We start from the raw sequence: 19896 nt of genomic DNA, 5'->3' as shown, positions 1-19896 counted from the left end.
CAGTAGTGTTGGAGTAGGTACAGGAGTATTGTAGTATGTACAGTAGTGTTGTAGTAGCTACTCACTGTGTAGTAGGGACAGTAGTGTTGGAGTAAGTACAGTAGTTTTGGAGTAGGTACAGTAGTGTTGTAGTAGATACAGTAGTGTTGGAGTAGGCACAGTAGTGTTGGAGTAGGTACAGTAGTGTTGGAGTAGGTACAGTAGTGTTGTAGTAGGTACAGGAGTGTTGTAGTAGGTACAGGAGTATTGTAGTAGGTACAGTAGTGTTGGAGTAGGTACAGTAGTGTTGGAGTAGGTACTCACTGTGTAGTAGGTACAGGAGTGTTGTAGTAGGTACAGTAGTGTTGTAGTAGCTACTCACTGTGTAGTAGGGACAGTAGTGTTGTAGTAGGTACAGTAGTGTTGGAGTAGGTACTCGCTGTGTAGTAGGGACAGTAGTGTTGTAGTAGGTACAGTAGTGTTGGAGTAGGTACAGTAGTGTTGTAGTAGGCACAGTAGTGTTGGAGTAAGTACAGTAGTGTTGGAGTAGGTACAGTAGTGTTGTAGTAGGTACAGTAGTGTTGTAGTAGGTACAGTAGTGTTGTAGTAGCTACTCACTGTGGAGTAGGTACAGTAGTGTTGTAGTAGGTACAGTAGTGTTGTAGTAGGTACAGTAGTGTTGTAGTAGGTACAGTAGTGTTGTAGTAGGTAAAATAGTGTTGTAGTAGGTACAGTAGTGTTGTAGTAGGTACAGTAGTGTTGTAGTAGGTACAGTAGTGTTGTAGTAGGTACAGTAGTGTTGTAGTAGCTACTCACTGTGTAGTAGGTACAGTAGTGTTGTAGTAGGTACAGTAGTGTTGTAGTAGGTACAGTAGTGTTGTAGTAGGTACAGTAGTGTTGTAGTAGGTACAGTAGTGTTGTAGTAGCTACTCACTGTGTAGTAGGTACAGTAGTGTTGTAGTAGGTACAGTAGTGTTGTAGTAGCTACTCACTGTGTAGTAGGTACAGTAGTGTTGTAGTAGGTACAGTAGTGTTGTAGTAGGTACAGTAGTGTTGTAGTAGCTACTCACTGTGTAGTAGGTACAGTAGTGTTGTAGTAGGTACAGTAGTGTTGTAGTAGGTACAGTAGTGTTGTAGTAGGTACAGTAGTGTTGTAGTAGGCACAGTAGTGTTGGAGTAAGTACAGTAGTGTTGGAGTAGGCACAGTAGTGTTGTAGTAGGTACAGTAGTGTTGTAGTAGGTACAGTAGTGTTGTAGTAGGTACAGTAGTGTTGTAGTAGGTACAGTAGTGTTGTAGTAGCTACTCACTGTGTAGTAGGTACAGTAGTGTTGTAGTAGGTACAGTAGTGTTGTAGTAGCTACTCACTGTGTAGTAGGGACAGTAGTGTTGTAGTAGGTACAGTAGTGTTGTAGTAGCTACTCACTGTGTAGTAGGGACAGTAGTGTTGTAGTAGGTACAGTAGTGTTGGAGTAGGTACAGGAGTGTTGTAGTAGCTACTCACTCTGAGCCCCTCTGGGTCCTGTGTAGTAGAGAGAGAGTAGTTGGACACCTTGGGCCCGTCACAATCTGGTCTCTCATAGAAAATCAGCTGACCACTCCCATCCTGCTGGACAAATACAACTTCAGTCCAAAGCATGTGTGTGTGTTTACGTGTGTGTGTTGGGGGGGGGTGTTTATGTGTGTGTTGGGGGTGTGTTTACGTGTGTGTGTGTTGTGTGGTGTGTTGAGTGTGGGGGGTGTGTGTGGGATGTGTGTGTGGTGTGGTGTGGTGTGGTGTGTGTGGGGGATGTGTGTGTGTGGTGTGGTGTGGTGTGTGTGTGTGTGGGATGTGTGTGTGTGGTGTGTGTGTGTGGTGTGGTGTGGTGTGGTGTGTGTGTGTGTGTGTGGGATGTGTGTGTGTGGTGTGGTGTGGTGTGGTGTGGTGTGGTGTGTGTGTGTGTGTGGGATGTGTGTGTGTGTACCATCAGGTTACGTAGTTTAAGCCGTCCGGTGCTGCAGTTGAAGAACGTGTCCTGCTGGCGGATTACTGTTCCCTCTGATTGGCTTAGCTGGCTGGCTCTCTCCGCCAATCGTGTCGCATTGCTCACCCTCGCCTTGATCTCCACGTTAGACGGCATCTCTGATCTGTACCGAGTTAGGGGTTGTGTTAGGGTTGTGTGAGGGTTGTGTTAGAGTTGTGTGAGGGTTGTGTTAGCGTTGTGTGAGGGTTGTGTTAGCGTTGTGTGAGGGTTGTGTGAGGGTTGTGTGAGGGTTGTGTGAGGGTTGTGTGAGGGTTGTGTGAGCGTTGTGTGAGGGTTAGAGTGGTAGATGTTTATATCATATCCATTAAATAAATACATTGAACGTGAGCTTCTCAATGCTGGACAGTGCACACCTCCCTCCTCAGAATCAAAACACAGACAGTGTACATTCAAGGCATCCCAATATGTATCTGAATAATACCATAACTACTATACTAACTATACTAACCTCTACGGTGGTTCTGGCTAACCCTTACGGTGGTTCTGGCTTGGTTCTGGCTAACACCTACGGTGGTTCTGGCTAACCCCTATGGTGGTTCTGGCTTGGTTCTGGCTAACCCCTACGGTGGTTCTGGCTAACCCCTATGGTGGTTCTGGCTAACCCCTACGGTGGTTCTGGCTTGGTTCTGGCTAACCCCTACGGTGGTTCTGGCTTGGCTCTGGCTAACCCCTACGGTGGTTCTGGCTTGGTTCTGGCTAACCCCTACGGTGGTTCTGGCTTGGTTCTGGCTAACCCCTACGGTGGTTCTGGCTAACCCCTACGGTGGTTCTGGCTTGGTTCTGGCTAACCCCTACGGTGGTTCTGGCTAACCCCTACGGTGGTTCTGGCTAACCCCTACGGTGGTTCTGGCTTGGTTCTGGCTTGGTTCTGGCTAACCCCTACGGTGGTTCTGGCTTGGTTCTGGCTAACCCCTACGGTGGTTCTGGCTTGGTTCTGGCTAACCCCTACGGTGGTTCTGGCTAACCCCTACGGTGGTTCTGGCTTGGTTCTGGCTAACCCCTACGGTCCTAATTGGGATGCCGCTTTTTCCCTCCATTTTTCTCTGACCTCAATGCAACACTTCCCGACCTTAACTCATCATTTGAAACTGGGCGGAGATTTCAATTGCGTGTTCCATCCAAGTCTAGACAGATCTAGACCGAAGCCCAACCATGTCATTTCAAAATCAGACGCAGTCATCAAGTCATTTCTAGAATCCTATAATTTGTCTGATCCATGGAGGAGCAATCCCACTTCTAAACTGTACTCTGTTTTCCCCCCAGTTCACCGCTCATACTCTAGGGTTGACTTGTTTCCTCCAATTCACCGCTCATACTCTAGGGTTGACTTGTTTCCTCCAGTCCACAGCTCATACTCTAGGGTTGACTTGTTTCCTCCAGTCCACAGCTCATACTCTAGGGTTGACTTGTTTCCTCCAATTCACCGCTCATACTCTAGGGTTGACTTGTTTCCTCCAGTCCACAGCTCATACTCTAGGGTTGACTTGTTTCCTCCAGTCCACAGCTCATACTCTAGGGTTGACTTGTTTCCTCCAGTCCACAGCTCATACTCTAGGGTTGACTTGTTTCCTCCAATTCACCGCTCATACTCTAGGGTTGACTTGTTTCCTCCAGTCCACAGCTCATACTCTAGGGTTGACTTGTTTCCTCCAGTCCACAGCTCATACTCTAGGGTTGACTTGTTTCCTCCAGTTCACCGCTCATACTCTAGGGTTGACTTGTTTCCTCCAGTCCACAGCTCATACTCTAGGGTTGACTTGTTTCCTCCAGTCCACAGCTCATACTCTAGGGTAGACTTGTTTCCTCCAGTCCACAGCTCATACTCTAGGATTGACTCTGTACCGTAACACCCTGTATATAGCCTCCACATTGACTCTGTACCGGTACCCCCTGTATATAGCCTCCACATTGACTCTGTATCGGTACCCCCTGTATATAGCCTCCACATTGACTCTGTGCCGGTACCACCTGTATATAGCCTCCATATTGACTCTGTGCCGGTACCCCCTGTATATAGCCTCTACATTGACTCTGTGCCGGTACCCCCTGTATATAGCCTCCATATTGACTCTGTACCGTAACACCCTGTATATAGCCTCCATATTGACTCTCTACCGGTACCCCCTGTATATATGATGAAAATTACAGGCCTCTCATCTTTTTAAGTTGCACAATTGGTGGCTGACTAAATACTTTTTTTGCCCCACTGTATATTGTTGTTCAGTGTCCATAACCTGTAGTGGGTGAAATACACGCAATTCAATCAGGGCCGGTCTATGCCGTTCTGCCGACCTAGGAGGGACTAAACTGGCAACAAAATGTGCTCACTGCAAAACTAGAATAGTCCCAGGAACCAAATGACATTGACATGACAGAAAATACATATTTTCCAGATGTTGAAGTTTAGGCTCTGAATAAAAGGTGAAGACATCATTTACAGGACATTGAAAAGGAGTCTTTTCCAGATGTTGAAATCAGGTTCATTTTCAGTTCTGAATGTAAGTCTATAAATGACATATTTTCAACATTTGTTTGTGCCAAATCAGGGATTATCCAGACCGCTCCAAATCTGAACCAAACAGACATCTATGATTGGTTCAGATTTTTGTCCAGACTGGAGCAAAAACCAATGTCTGTGGATGTGGAACTTAAGGCAGGTCCAGACTACACCAAAAGAAGACATCCAAAAGACATTGGAGTATGTCCATGCTTACTGGGGTGTAGCCTACAGTGTTGCCTGACATGTCATTTTATAAATGCATATCTGTTGTAAGCCTACCGCCTGTAAAACACCAGCAACAAAAATAGAGGTCTGGACAGGACCAAAAAAATACGTTACCTCGTGCTTCCTGGGGTGTAGCCTACCATGTCGGCCTCAATGCCATTTTATGAATGCCAATCCATGTGGTAGGCCACCATTTGTAAAACAGGGACTAATCAACGTGTCTATTTATGCTCTGAATGTCAGCTACCCAACTTTATCAGGAGCTATCTTGAGCCTATTTAGCGTTACTTCTCCAACAATACTCTGGAGGAGCGCGGCTGCGTTACGTCTCCAACAATACTCTGGAGAGGAGCGCTGGGAGTGGACATTACTTATCACAAAGAGGTATCAACGCTCACCTAAAAAGCCAATATGCCACTGGTTGAAAGAAACTGCCACTGGTTTTGGGCATTTGGAGGTGCGTCTTGGTCAGTTAAGCTCAGAAAATGCCGCGGTGAATAAAATGAATGGTGAACTTCTCGATGTGGCACAAAACACACACCTAACGTGAAGGGAAGTGGTGAGCAAAGTGCCTGCAGGAGGGCAGCTACGTTACAGACAGCCTGCTAGTATGTACTGTAGCTAGATAGCCTAACATTGCACCACTCGGTAGATAAACTCTTTCAGCTGAATAATATTTCCATCAAAAAAGGCTCGCTAGCAACACGATGTTTGAATACACTATCACAAGTACATGAAGTTGTACTTATTCTAAACGTTTATACCATATGTACATTTCCCCCACCGGGGAACACATACCTGGAAACTCCCGCCGCTGACTTGAAGGTACTGCAGCCAGGCTAGAGCAATACATGACAGAGCAGTCGATACTCACACTATGGATATGGAAAAAATAACTAAAACTAATGAAAGGATTTAGGTGAAATACACAAGACAATATTAATACCCGCTATGCCTATGAATCTGATAGTGATTACATTACTCCAGCCTCACATCATGGGGAGGACACTGTGTTATTGTTTCTACTGCCGATTGTCGCTTTGAGGTGCATGTCGCCCCCTACTGTGCTGGAGTGTGTGGCCGATCACGGTTTACATTAACTTGACATTGATATAGAAGAAATACAAACATACATTCTCCTACCTTACTCTGCACTACTTGTAAACCAACCCCTTGAATCACACTGTGCTCTATATTTGGACTTTTATTTGACAAGCTTTCAAGCCTCACTGTATATTTGACAGTTTAGTGTGACTTTTATTTAGAGTTTTTTTTGCCTCCCCTGTTTTTACCAGCAAAGGGCATATGGGAAACGGGAGCGAGAGGAAAAATAAAAATAAACTTTTTTGTTTTAAGGTTGTTTAAGCATCCAATCAACAACATCAACCTTAGCACCTAGCTGGAAAGACAACAATGTATTTTACTGTGTTTCAATAGTGGTCTTGTTTCAGAAATCTTTCTAATTCTTTTGAACGTGTACTGAACGGATATTTGTGTTGTAATTGATTTATTTTATTTTTTATTTTTATTAACAACAAATCAATACATAAAGCACATGAGGGAACACAAGCATACATAGATTACAAACAATGGACAATCGAGCTAGGGGCAGGGCTAGGGGCGGGGCTAGGGGGTACAATATCACATTACAATTACACAAGGACCTTAATAAGGAACATACATATACTTACAATTCTAAGATCTTTTTTGTTAGTAGAGCATTTAACCGTCTTAAAATACAGTTCAATTTCATTTTGTTGGCTACGAAAATGTGGTTTTCTGTTTGTACATTTACATTTGTGTATATGAAATTTGGCCAAAAGAATAATGAAATTAATTACATAAAAATGTTTCAGCTTATTTATATCGTATGTAAAGAATCCAAACAGTACATCTCTCCACAATAGTGTAAAATCTTCATAAATGTGTTCAATTATAAATCTACTGATGTCTTGCCACAGTTTTCTTACATGAATACAATGCCCAAAAAGATGCAACACTGTTTCTGGGTGGTCATTACAAAAGGAGCAATTTGAGTTGATGTTTTCCTTAAACTTTTTCATATAGTGGTTGGCAGGATAATATTTATGAATAATTTTAAAGGAAACTTCCTTAGTTTTGTTAACAAGTAGGTATGTGTGTGGCAACATCCCCAAAAAATTCCAACAGATATTATCAATAAATCCATTCCAATAAGGCATGACATTTAGATACAACATCCTGCTGAAACAAGGTTCGTATCGCTCTGTTGTTGAATGGACCAAAAGAGAAACAAATCTTTCCTACTGATTCAACAGGGTCAATAGAAGGTAGGCTCTGATGGTCAGATCTTGACACGTTCCTGAATAACATAGCAACACCCGAGGGAATGGCATCTAAAAAAATGGCAACATCTTTAGGTGTTACAGGGACCTTGTAAAGGGATAAGAATTCCTTATAACTGAGTAAAAGACCCTCTGCATTTACCAGTTGGCACCAATAGGATATTATTTCGGAACCAATAATCTAAAAACAAAGAAGTATTTTTATACAGTATGTCCCGATTATTCCATATATAATATCTGTGTGGAGAAAAATTGTGTTTATAAATTAAGGACCATGACAAGAAAGCCTGCCTGTTAAATACTAAGACCAGGGCGTGACACTGCCGATGAAAAGCAGAACGTTTCACTGGAACTTTGTAAATACTTCATTGCAAAACAACATGAAATTAAGGTCACCAAAAGTAGAGAAGACATGATGAGCCATAAAATTCCAGATAGAAGTGGGTCTTCTTAGGAATTGTTTTATCCAACTGATCTTAAAAGTATTATTTAAAGTAGTAAAGTCCAGACAATTCAGTCCACCATTCTCATAAGTGTTCATTACAACAGTTTTCCTAATGTAATGGGTATGGTTTCTCCAAAGAAAGTTGAAAAGCATCTGGTCTATCTCCTTGCTTATTTTAATGTCACGATATAAAGATAGAGCACCATATGTTAGTCTAGAGAAACCTTCAGCCTTGGTTATTAGGACTCTACCTTTTAAAGATAAGTCCCTCTGTAGCCATTGATTTAGCTATTTCTGGGTTGGGGGGGGGGGGGGGGGGTTAATACGAGGGTTAAAATTTAGTAAGCCTCTAGACTTCTGATCATTTGTAATGGTTATGCCTAAATATGTAAGTTCTTCTTTTACTGGAATACCCTAATATGAAGGTGTCACACAATCTTTGACAGCTATGAGTTCACATTTGTTAATGTTAGGATATAGACCAGACGCTTTGGAAAAGCATTGTATCACATTGATCGATATGGGAATTTGGTTAACGTCTTTCAGAAAAAGTGTAGTATCATCAGCCAGCTGGCTTATAATCATTTCTTTACCAGCTATGGAAATACTTTGTACAGGACTATTATTTAAAGAATTTGCAAGAAGTTAGGTGATTAATAAAAACAGGTACGGAGAGATAGGACAACCTTGCCGAATTCCTCTTTTTACTCAAATCTAGGTGAGGTGCCATATTTCAATTTGATAGAGCTGTTACCATTTCATAGAGTCTTAATAGCCTTACAGAAAAAAATCCCCAAAGCCAAGTCTCTCAAGGGAGTGGAAGAGAAACGGATGCTCTACTGATGCCCTCCTGAAATATTAAAGCAGGAAGCACCAGTGACTCAGTCAATAAGAAGTGGTCAGATGATGCAGATGCTAAGCTACAAGACTGTTTTGCTAGCACAGACTGGAATACGTTCCGGGATTCATCCAATGGCATTGAGGAGTATACCACCTCAGTCATCGGCTTCATCAATAAGTGCATCAACGACGTCGCACCCACAGTGACCGTACGTACATATCCCAACCAGAAGCCATGGCAACATCCGCATCGAGCTAAAGGCTAGAGCTGCCGCTTTCAAGGAGCGAGAGACTAATCCAGACGCTTATAAGAAATCCCACTATGCCGTCAGACGAACCATCAAACAGGCAAAGAGTCAATACAGGATTAAGAATGAATCCTACTACACCGGCTCTGACGCTCGTCGGATGTGGCAGGGCTTGAAAACTATTAGCTGATTGTGGACTACAGGAAAAGGCGGGCTGAACAGGCCCCCATTAACATCGACAAGGCTGTAGTGAAGCGGGTTGAGAGTTTCAAGTTCCTTGGTGTCCACATCACCAACGAACTATCATGGTCCAAACACACCAAGACAGTCGTGAAGATGACACAACAAAACTTTTTCCACCTCAGGAGACTAAAAATATTTGGCATGGGTCCCCAGATCCTCAAAAGGTCCTACAGCTGCACCATTGAGAGCATCCTGAACGGTTGCATCACCACCTGGTATGGCAATTGCTCGGCATCTGACAGTAAGGCGCTACAGAGGGTAGTGTGATGTACTGGGCCATTCGCTGTGGCCAAGATTTCTGCCATCCAGGACCTATATAATAGGCGGTGTCAGAGGAAAGCCCATACAATTGTTAGAGACTCCAGACTCCAAGTTATAGACTGTTTTCTCTGCTTCCGCACGGCAAGTGGTACCGAAGCACAAAGTCTAGGACAAAAAGGCTCCTCAACAGCTTCTACCCCCAAGCCATAAGACTCTTGAACAATTAATAAAATCGCCACCGGACAATTTACATTGACCCTCCCCCCTGTACATTGCTGCTACTCGCTGTTTATTATCTATACATAGTCTCTTCACACCCACCTACATGTACAAATTACCTCCACTAACCTGTATCCCCAGACACCGACTCGGTACCGGTGCCCCCTGTATATAGCCTCCACACTAAATCAGTACCATTGCCCCCTGTATATAACCTCATTAGTAGCCCCCTGTATATAACCTCATCAGGAGCCCCCTGTATATAACCTCATTAGGAGCCCCCTGTATATAACCTCATTAGGAGCCCCCTGTATATAACCTCATCAGGAGCCCCCTGTATATAACCTCATTAGGAGCCCCCTGTATATAACCTCATCAGCTGCCCCCTGTATATAACCTCATCAGGTCCCCCTGTATATGACCTAATTAGGAGCACCTTGTATATAACCTCATCAGGTGCCCCCTGTATATAACCTCATTAGCCCCCCCCCCCCCCACGTATATAGCCTCATTAGGAGCCCCCTGTATATAACCTCACTGCCCCCCCCCCCGTATATAACCTCATTAGGAGCCCCCTGTATATAACCTCATTAGGAGCCCCCTGTATATAACCTCATTAGGAGCCCCCTGTATATAACCTCATTAGTAGCCCCCTGTATATAACCTCATTAGGAGCCCCCTGTATATAACCTCATCAGCTGCCCCCTGTATATAACCTCATTAGGTCCCCCTGTATATGACCTAATTAGGAGCACCTTGTATATAACCTCATCAGGTGCCCCCTGTATATAACCTCATTAGGTGCCCCCATGTGTATGACCTCATCAGGTGCCCCCTGTATATAACCTCATTAGCCCCCCCCCACGTATATAGCCTCATTAGGAGCCCCCTGTATATAACCTCACTGGGCCCCCCCCCCGTATATAACCTCATTAGTAGCCCCCTGTATATAACCTCATTAGGAGCCCCCTGTATATAACCTCATTAGGAGCCCCCTGTATATGACCTCATTAGGAGCCCCCTGTATATGACCTCATTAGGAGCCCCCTGTATATGACCTCATTAGGAGCCCCCTGTATATAACCTCATTAGTAGCCCCCTGTATATAACCTCATTAGGAGCCCCCTGTATATAATATAGAGAATCTCTACTACACAACAGAACCAACTGAATGTCTAACTATAACTAACTATAGAGGATCTCTACTACACAACAGAACCAACTAAATGTCTAACTATAACTAACTATAGAGGATCTCTACTACACAACAGAACCAACTGAATGTCTAACTATAACTATAGAGGAGCTCTACTACACAACATAACCAACTGAATGTCTAACTATAACTAACTATAGAGGATCTCTACTACACAACAGAACCAACTGAATGTCTAACTATAACTAACTATAGAGGAGCTCTACTACACAACATAACCAACTGAATGTCTAATTATAACTAACTATAGAGGAGCTCTACTACACAACAGAACCAACTGAATGTCTAACTATAACTAACTATAGAGGATCTCTACTACACAACAGAACCAACTGAATGTCTAACTATAACTAACTATAGAGGATCTGTACTACACAACAGAACCAACTGAATGTCTAACTATAACTAACTATAGAGGAGCTCTACTACACAAGATTCCTATATGTTTATTTTGAATCCCAGCCCCAATCCCTCCAGGAGGCCTTTTGGTAGGCCGCCATTGTAAAGAAGAATACGTTCTTAACGGACTTGCCGAGTTAAATAAAATAAAAAACAGCAGCAACTCTCCGGTACATGCTGCAAACTACTACAGCTGACGCCAGACCTCTTCTGATTGGTTTCAGTAAACATCTCCGATTGGCTGAATATTGAGTCAGTTCCTGCAACGTTTTACTCTGATAGGTTTAAAGTCAAATGAACTTTAACCTTCGTGGTTCAGCTTCGCAGTGATTTTTCAACAAGCATGGCGGCTATAGGAGTACATTTCGGCTACACATGTGCCTGTGTAGCTATTTTTAAGGTATTGTTGCTGCCTGTAGTAATGTTTTTGGTGGTGGGACTAGTCTCTGTTTTCAGTTATGAAGCGATATATTTAGGAGGTCCGGAAAGATCCGGTTAAACATGTTTGACAATGAGTTAGTTACCGGTAACGCTAGACAATGTTAGCATGGAGTGAATAAGTTGGCTACCGGTGTTAGCCATCTAGTAAACTAACGCTAAAATAAATTGCTTGGCTTTAGAGATGATTGTTGTTATCGGCCAAGCCAGGGTGGGAGGATTTTGACAGTATTGTGTTTTGTTCAGGATGGCCGAGCGGAGGTGGTCGCCAATGACGCCGGAGACCGAGTCACTCCTGCCGTGGTGGCTTACCGAGACACGGAACAGGTATCACACAACTAGTTCTAACATACCGTTTGTTACCTCAGCTATTACATCTGCTAAATATTTGTATGGGACCAATACAATTTGGTCGGAATAACAAAATAAACATTCGCGGAGGCGGTTGTCAGTCATCGAAGGAAGCAGTCTTCTGTAGGTTGCTCTGGTCTGAACATTAACATGCGTCTCTTGCGGTAATGGTTTTGTAAGTACAAGAACCTTGTCTTTCATATCAGCGATAAATAATCCAGGTTAAGTTAATACACACCTTGATAAGGTTAGTGCTCCCACACGGACATATCTCCATGTTAGTGCGTGTTTCCAGAAAACAGATGGACGACTACAGACCTGCGCTAATTAACTATCGAGCATGCGCAGAGCACCTGTGAAATCCCTCAGTCTTTCGCCAGGGTGCAGGTTTCAGGTGTTCCTAGCGAAGACGATAGTCGCTGAACGCTGTTCCCGCTTTAAAGGTCCAATGCAGCCGTTTTCAGCTCCAATATCAAATCATTTCTGGGTAACAATTAAGTACCTTACTGTGATTGTTTTCAATTAAAATGGTTCATGCATGGCTTGACGTTCACCATTTTAAGACTGGTGTTTTACTTGTCCGAAAGCTCAAATCACTTATCTAACATGACATTATCTAACATAATTGGCCAAATTGGTGACTGAAATTGCATTATATAATGCAAGAAACCACTTTACAAATGAATTTCATTATTACCATACAAACATGTATTCTACCTTACGCCTTCAAGCCTGTTTAGAAATAGGACAATGCCCCTTTTAAGACAAAAGTAGCTCTTTACCACACTAGCTTTTCAAAAATATAAATGCAACAATTTCAAAGATTTTACTGAGTTACAGTTCATATAAGGAAATAAATTCATTAGGCCCCAGGTCTTTTTTTTTTTTTTTTTTTTGGTCCTTTCCAAACACCTCTTTTGGTGATGTTTTACAGGTGGTAGGCTTACCACAGATGGGCATTCATAAAATCACATTTCAGGCAACACTATAGGCTACACCTCAGTAAGCATGGACAGGTAGCGATGTCTTTTTTTTTTTTTGTGTGTGTGTGTAGTCTGGACCTGCCTTAAGCTCCACAGACATTGGTTTTTGGTCCAGTCTGGACAAAATCTGAACCAATCATAATGTCTGTTTGGTTGAGATTTGGTGCGGTGTAGTCCGGTCTTGATTTCAACCTCCACGGACGTTGATTTTTGGTCTGGATCACTGATGTCTTTGTTTGGTTCAGATTTTGTCCAGTATGGACCAGCATTGATTTGGCCAAAACATAGATGTCTATAAATGACATGTTTTCAACTTTCATTCAAAACCAAAAATGAGCCGCCCCCCCCCCTCAACGTCCTAGAAAATGTATTTTAAAGGTACGGAAAATATCTTTTCACCTTTTAATTCGGAGCCTTAATTGAATCTAACTTCAACGTCTGGAAAATACTTATTTTACACGTCTTTTCAATGTAATTCTGCTTACTGGGCTTATTCTAGTTTTGCTGGGAGCACGTTTTTGAGTCTCGCCTTGGTCAGCAATTGTTTGTCCGTAGCTTATGCCTACCCATACCCTAACCCCACCGTGGGGCACTCTGTTCACAATGTTGACATCAGCAAACCGTGACCAGTTCTCAACTCTCAGACTGTGAGGGATGGAAAAACCACATGTGCCTGTTTCATGAGCTGAAATAAGATGCCAGTTTACCTCCCTGTTAGTGAGCTTTTTTCAGTCTGTAATAAAACCTCTTTGTGGGGGAAAACTCGTTCTGATTGGCTGGGCCTGGCTCCCCAGTGGTTGACTAATTTCCTTGTATGAACCATATCTCAGTAAAATTGTTGCATGTTACATTTGATATTTTTAAGTATAATTAATATTATTTACCTCAAACGATAGAGCAACCTGTTATTACTGTGGTGGTGTACAGAGCATGTAGGATCATATCTCTTGTCATGATGTCCTCCCTCTGTCATCTCACACTGTAACCCTCCCGCTGTCATCTCACACTGTAACCCTCCCTCTGTCATCTCACACTGTAACCCTCCCTTCACCTCCCTGTTCTATCTGTCCTATCCTCCATCTGCCTCCCTCTCATCGCTCGCTCTCTCTGCAGATAGTAGGGATTGCGGCTAAGCAGGGTCGTGTCCGAAACGCAGCCAACACTGTGGTTAAAGTCAAACAAGTGCTGGGGAGGAGGTGAGTGTCTGTATTACAGTTGAAGTCGGAAGTTTACTAACACTTAGGTTGGAGTCATTAAAACTAGTTTTTCAACCACTCCACAATTTTCTTGTTAACAAACTATAGTTTTGGCAAATCGGTTAGGACATCTACTTTGTGCATTACAAGTCATTTTTCCAACACATGTTCACAGACAGATTATTTCACTTGTAATTCACTGTATCACAATTCCAGTGGGTCAGAAGTTTACATTCACTAAGGTGACTGTGCCTTTAAACAGCTTGGAAAATTCCAGAAAATTATGTCAGAAGCTTCTGATAGGCTAATTGACATAATTTGAGTCAATTGTAGGTTTACCTGTGTATGTATTTCAAGGCTGACCTTCACTCCGTGCCTCTTTGCTTGACATCATGGGAAAATCAAAATAAATCAGCCAAGACCTCAGGAAAAAAAAAGTAGACCTCCACAAGTCTGGTTCATCCTTGGGAGCAATTTCCAAACACCTGAAGGTACCGCGTTCATATGTACAAACAATAGTACACAAGTATTAACACCACGGGGCCACGCAGCCGTCATACTGCTCAGGAAGGAGACGCATTCTGTCTCCTAGAGATTAACGTACTTTACTGCGAAACGTGTAAATCAATCCCAAAACAACAGCAAAGGACCTTGTGAAGATGCTGGAGGAAACGGGTACAAAAGTATCTATATCCACAGTAAAACAAGTCCTATATTGACATAACCTGAAAGGTCAGCAAGGAAGAAGCCACTGCTCCAATACCGCCATAAAAAAGCCAGACTACGGTTTGCAACGGCACATGGGGATAAAGATGGTACTTTTTGGAGAAATGTCCTCTAGTCTGATGAAACAAAAATAGAACTGTTTGGCCATAATGACCATAGTTATGTTTGGAGGAGAAAGGGGGAGGCTTGCAAGCCGAAGAACACCATCCCGAACGTGAAGCACGGGGGTGGCAGCATCATCTTGTGGGGGTGCTTTGCTGTAGGACTGTAGCACTTCATAAAATGGGTATCATGAGGTAGGAAAATTATGTGGATATATTGAAGCAACATCTCAAGACGTCAGTCAGGAAGTTAAAACTTGGCCGCAAATGGACAATGACTCCAAGCATACTTCCAAAGTTGTGGCAAATGGCTTAAGGGCAACAAAGTCAAGGTATTAGAGTGGCCATCACAAAGCCCTGACCTCAATCCTAAGGAAAATTTGTGGGCAGAACTGGAAAAAGCACGTGTGAGCAAGGAGGCCTACAAACCTGACTCAGTTACACCAGCTCTGTCAGGAGGAATGGGCCAAAATTCACCCAACTTATTGTGGGAAGCTTGTGGAAGTCTACCCGAACGTTTGACCCAAGTTAAACTATTTAAAAGGACAATGCTGCCAAATACTAATTGAGTGTATGTAAACTTCTGACGCACTGGGAATGTGCTGAAATTAAAGCTGAAATAAATCATTCTCTCTACTATTATTCTGACATTTCACATTCTTAAAATAAAGTGGTGATCCTAACTGACCTAAGACAGGGAATTTTTACTTGGATTAAATGTCAGGAATAGTGAAACTGAGTTTAAATGTATTTGGCTAAAGTGTATGTTAGCTTCTGACTTCAACTGTATGTTCCCAATGTTCTAGAGAATGAACTCCACTCACGTTGTTGGGTTAGGGAGAATGAACTCCACTCACGTTGTTGGGTTAAGGAGAATGAACTCAACTCACCTTGTTGGGTTAGGGAGAATGAACTCACCTTGTTGCTTCTTCCCCTTTTTCCTCTCCTCCTGTCGGCAGTTTTGAGGATCCTGAGGTGCAGACGCATAAAGCTGAGAGTAAATGTCCTGTGAGTTTTCAACCCTCTACCCCCTATTAGACTCTCGGTGATTAACCCTCTACCCCCTATTAGACTCTCGGTGATTTAACCTGGTATACCTGGCTCTATTAGACTCTCAGTGATTTAACCTGGTATACATGGCTCTATTAGACTCAGTGATTAACCCTCTACCCCCTATTAGACTCTCTCTCGGTGATTAACCCTCTACCCCCTATTAGACTCTCTCTCGGTGATTAACCCTCTACCCCCTATTAGACTCTCGGTGATTAGCCCTCTACCCCCTATTAGACTCTCAGTGATTAGCCCTCTACCCCCTATTAGACTCTCAGTAATTAACTTGGTATACCTGGCTCTTAGACTCTCAGTGATTAACCTGGTATACCTGTCTCTATTAGACTACCTAACACTGTTCTCAGTGATTAACATGTCTAACTACTTAACACTACGTTATGAGTGATATTGTGTAATAGAGAAGCTGATGATGCTGTGTTTCAGGTTGTCAACAAGGGAGAGAAGCCAGTGTATGAGATGACTGGAGAGATGACCAGACATGTGGCTCCCCAAGATGTTGCCAAGCTGATCCTACACAAGATGAAAGGTTAGAACACACTGTCCCAATTCCCCCCCTGAGGCTATGCACTAGTGGAGATCCCAGATGATTGAATGGGCCTAGGCAATATGGTAGCCTATCAGGGAGCAACTTAAAACTATTGTCAAACTACTTCCACATGTGAAAACATGTCAGCTCTCCAGCGGGGTGGGGGTGTAGTACTACAGGTCCACTTGGAACTGGGCCACCCTCCCATCTATTGTTGTTTCCATAGAGACGGCTCAATCGGCCTTGGGCGCTGATGTCACAGAGGCTGTCATCACTGTCCCCTTTGAGTTCGCACATGCTCAGAAGGCGGCGTTGAGGGCGGCTGCGGAGGCGGCAGGGTTCCGTGTGTTGAGGCTGATCCACGAGCCAGCTGCTGCTCTACTGGCCTACGGAATCGGACAGGACTGCCCCTCTGGGAAGAGGTACACACTTCTCCTTCTTCTTGTGTATGAACTACAGGTCGAACATCGGACAGGACTGCCCCTCTGGGAAGAGGTACACACTTCTCCTTCTTCTTGTGTATGAACTACAGGTCGAACATCGGACAGGACTGCCCCTCTGGGAAGAGGTACACACTTCTTCTTGTGTATGAACTACAGGTCGACCGATTTATTGGAGAACCAAAAAAGCCGATACTGAATTAATCGGACGATTTTTATATGTATGTTTGTAATAATGACAATTACAACAATACTGAATGAACACTTATTTTAACTTAATACATCTATTTAAGTCTCATAAATAATTATATGTTCAATTTGGTTTAAATAATGTAAAAATGCAGTGTTTGAGGAGAAAGTGCAATATGTGCCATGTAAAAAAGCTAACGTTTAAGTTCCTTGCTCAGAACATGAGAACATATGAAAGCTGGTGGTTCAATATTCCCAGTTAAGAAGTTTTAGGTTGTAGTTATTATAGGAATTATGACGCGTCGACTATTCCTCTCTACCATTTGTATTTCATATACCTTTGACTATTGGATGTTCTTATAGGCACTATAGTTTTGCCAGCCTAAACTCGGGAGTTGATAGGCTTGAAGTCATTAACAGCGCTGTGCTTCAAGCATGCTAAGAGCTGCTGGCAAACACAGGAAAGTGCTGTTTGAATGAATGCTTACGAGCCTGCTGCTGCCTACCACCACTCAGTCAGACTGCTCTATCAAATCATAGACTTAATCATAATAAACACACAGAAATATGAGCATTTGGTCATTAATATGGTAAAATCTGAAAACTATAATTTCGAAAACAAAACGTTTATTCTTTCAGTGAAATACGGAACCGTCCCTAGTTAATATTGCCTGCTAACATGAATTTATTAACTAAATATGCAGGTTTAAAAAATATATATTTCTGTGTATTGATTTTAAGGAAGGAATTGATGTTTATGGTTCGGTACATTTGTGCAAAGAGAGCTTTTTTTCGGCAATGCACTTTTGTTAAATCATCACCCGTTTGGTGAAGTTGAAGTAGGCTGTGATTCGACGATAAATGAAAAGGCACGGTATTGATTATATGCAACGCAGGACAAGCTGTTTAACCTTGTAATATCATCAACCATGTGTAGATAACTAGCGGTTATGTTAAGATGGATTTTATATCAAAAGTTTAATGATATTAATCCGTCAACCTCTAGTGGTGTGTGTAGCCATGTTGTGTGTGTGTGTGTGTGTGTGTAGCCATGTCCTGTTGTGTGTGTGTGTGTGTGTGTGTGCAGCCATGTCCTGTTGTGTGTGTGTGTGTGTGTGCAGCCATGTCCTGTTGTGTGTGTGCAGCCATGTCCTGTTGTGTGTGTGCAGCCATGTCCTGTTGTGTGTGTGCAGCCATGTCCTGTTGTGTGTGTGTGCAGCCATGTCCTGTTGTGTGTGTGTGTGCAGCCATGTCCTGTTGTGTGTGTGTGTGCAGCCATGTCCTGTTGTGTGTGTGTGTGTGCAGCCATGTCCTGTTGTGTGTGTGTGTGTGCAGCCATGTCCTGTTGTGTGTGTGTGTGTGCAGCCATGTCCTGTTGTGTGTGTGTGCAGCCATGTCCTGTTGTGTGTGTGTGCAGCCATGTCCTGTTGTGTGTGTGTGTGTGCAGCCGTGTGTGTGTGTGTGTGTGTAGCCATGTCCTGTTGTGTGTGTGTGTATAGCCATGTCCTGGTGTATAAACTTGTGTGTGTGTTTGTGTGTATAGCCATGTCCTGGTGTATAAACTTGTTTGTGTGTGTAGCCATGTCCTGGTGTATAAACTAGGTGGGACGTCTCTGAGTGTGACGGTGCTGCAGGTGAATGGTGGAATGTTCCGGGTTCTGAACACCCACACAGACCACAGCATCGGAGGAGAGAGCTTCACAAGCGCCCTGGCACAGCACCTGGCTGCAGAGTTCAAACGGTAACACACACACACCTGGTGCAGAGTTCAAACGGTAACACACACACACCTGGTGCAGAGTTCAAGTGGAACTGACAGCATTTTATCAACATGAAATGGTATCACAATATGTTCATAGAGACCCCAGGATGAATTAGTTTTTATTTTGTACATATTCTGACCAGTGAACACTTGGATGGGGGCACTCCCATTTTCACACTTCCATAGAAGGTAGGGATGACGACCGCGTGCCTCCCAGCTGAAACACTTCCATAGAATGTAGGGATGACGTCCGCGTGCCTCCCACCACTTCCATAGCGTGCCTCCCAGCTGAAACACTTCCATAGAATGTAGGGATGACGTCCGCGTGCCTCCCAGCTGAAACACTTCCATAGAATGTAGGGATGACGTCCGCGTGCCTCCCAGCTGAAACACTTCCATAGAAGGTAGGGATGAGGTCCGCGTGCCTCCCAGCTGTAAACACTTCCATAGAATGTAGGGATGACGTCCGCGTGCCTCCCAGCTGAAACACTTCCATAGAATGTAGGGATGACGTCCGCGTGCCTCCCAGCTGTAAACACTTCCATAGAATGTAGGGATGACGTCCCCGTGCCTCCCAGCTGAAACACTTCCATAGAATGTAGGGATGACGTCCCCGTGCCTCCCAGCTGAAACACTTCCATAGAATGTAGGGATGACGACCCCGTGCCTCCCAGCTGAAACACTTCCATAGAATGTAGGGATGACGTCCGCGTGCCTCCCAGCTGAAACACTTCCATAGAATGTAGGGATGACGAGCCACTTCCATAGAATGTAGGGATGATGTCTCCCAGCTGAAACACTTCCATAGAATGTAGGGATGAGGTCCCCGTGCCTCCCAGCTGAAACACTTCCATAGGGTTATTATATTATGACCACATTTGGTGACGTTTTGGACTTCGGTGAGGGTTTTCTAGAGGTGAGCTAAAGAGTCCTTCGTCGGTGATTGGTCAATAGTAGGGATTCTTCATTAAAGTCTTTGTCATTCAACGACAGATGACTTGTTTTCATTGATAAAAACGACAAAACTATTAGTTAGATGTCAAATTGCGCGACTAAGATCTCCTCTGCAAAAATGTCAAGTTAATTAAGGAAGCCTATATTGGCGTCTCCTTCATTTTTCAAGTGAAGTTCAGTATGCTAGCACACTCGTTTGGTTCGCTATTTGGCCAGCTGAACTGAAGCATGCTGACGC

At 43.5% G+C, this 19896-nt stretch overlaps 1 protein-coding gene across 2 annotated transcripts; it reads left to right on the top strand.

Annotated features, from left to right (window-relative positions):
• Positions 1-11254: 11254 nt before the first annotated feature.
• Positions 11255-18728, top strand: LOC139394583 (heat shock 70 kDa protein 14-like). Of its 2 annotated transcripts, none has more exons than XM_071142686.1 (7): positions 11255-11321; positions 11606-11686; positions 13807-13889; positions 15676-15724; positions 16211-16313; positions 16540-16735; positions 18522-18728. In XM_071142686.1, the coding sequence occupies exons 1-7, from the start codon at positions 11265-11267 to the stop codon at positions 18685-18687; spliced, it is 735 nt and encodes a 244-aa protein (XP_070998787.1). In that variant the 5' UTR covers positions 11255-11264; the 3' UTR covers positions 18688-18728. The 2 variants fall into 2 exon arrangements, with proteins under 2 accessions (XP_070998787.1, XP_070998788.1); XM_071142687.1 differs by having other exon boundaries at positions 16540-16881; positions 18522-18685.
• The last annotated feature ends 1168 nt before the right edge of the window (positions 18729-19896 follow it).

This window comes from Oncorhynchus clarkii, unplaced genomic scaffold (assembly GCF_045791955.1).
Source record: "Oncorhynchus clarkii lewisi isolate Uvic-CL-2024 unplaced genomic scaffold, UVic_Ocla_1.0 unplaced_contig_4353_pilon_pilon, whole genome shotgun sequence".
In the NCBI taxonomy this organism is placed as follows: domain Eukaryota; kingdom Metazoa; phylum Chordata; class Actinopteri; order Salmoniformes; family Salmonidae; genus Oncorhynchus; species Oncorhynchus clarkii.
Note: the sequence above shows the minus strand (reverse complement) of the source record. Positions and strands in the feature narration are given on the sequence as shown.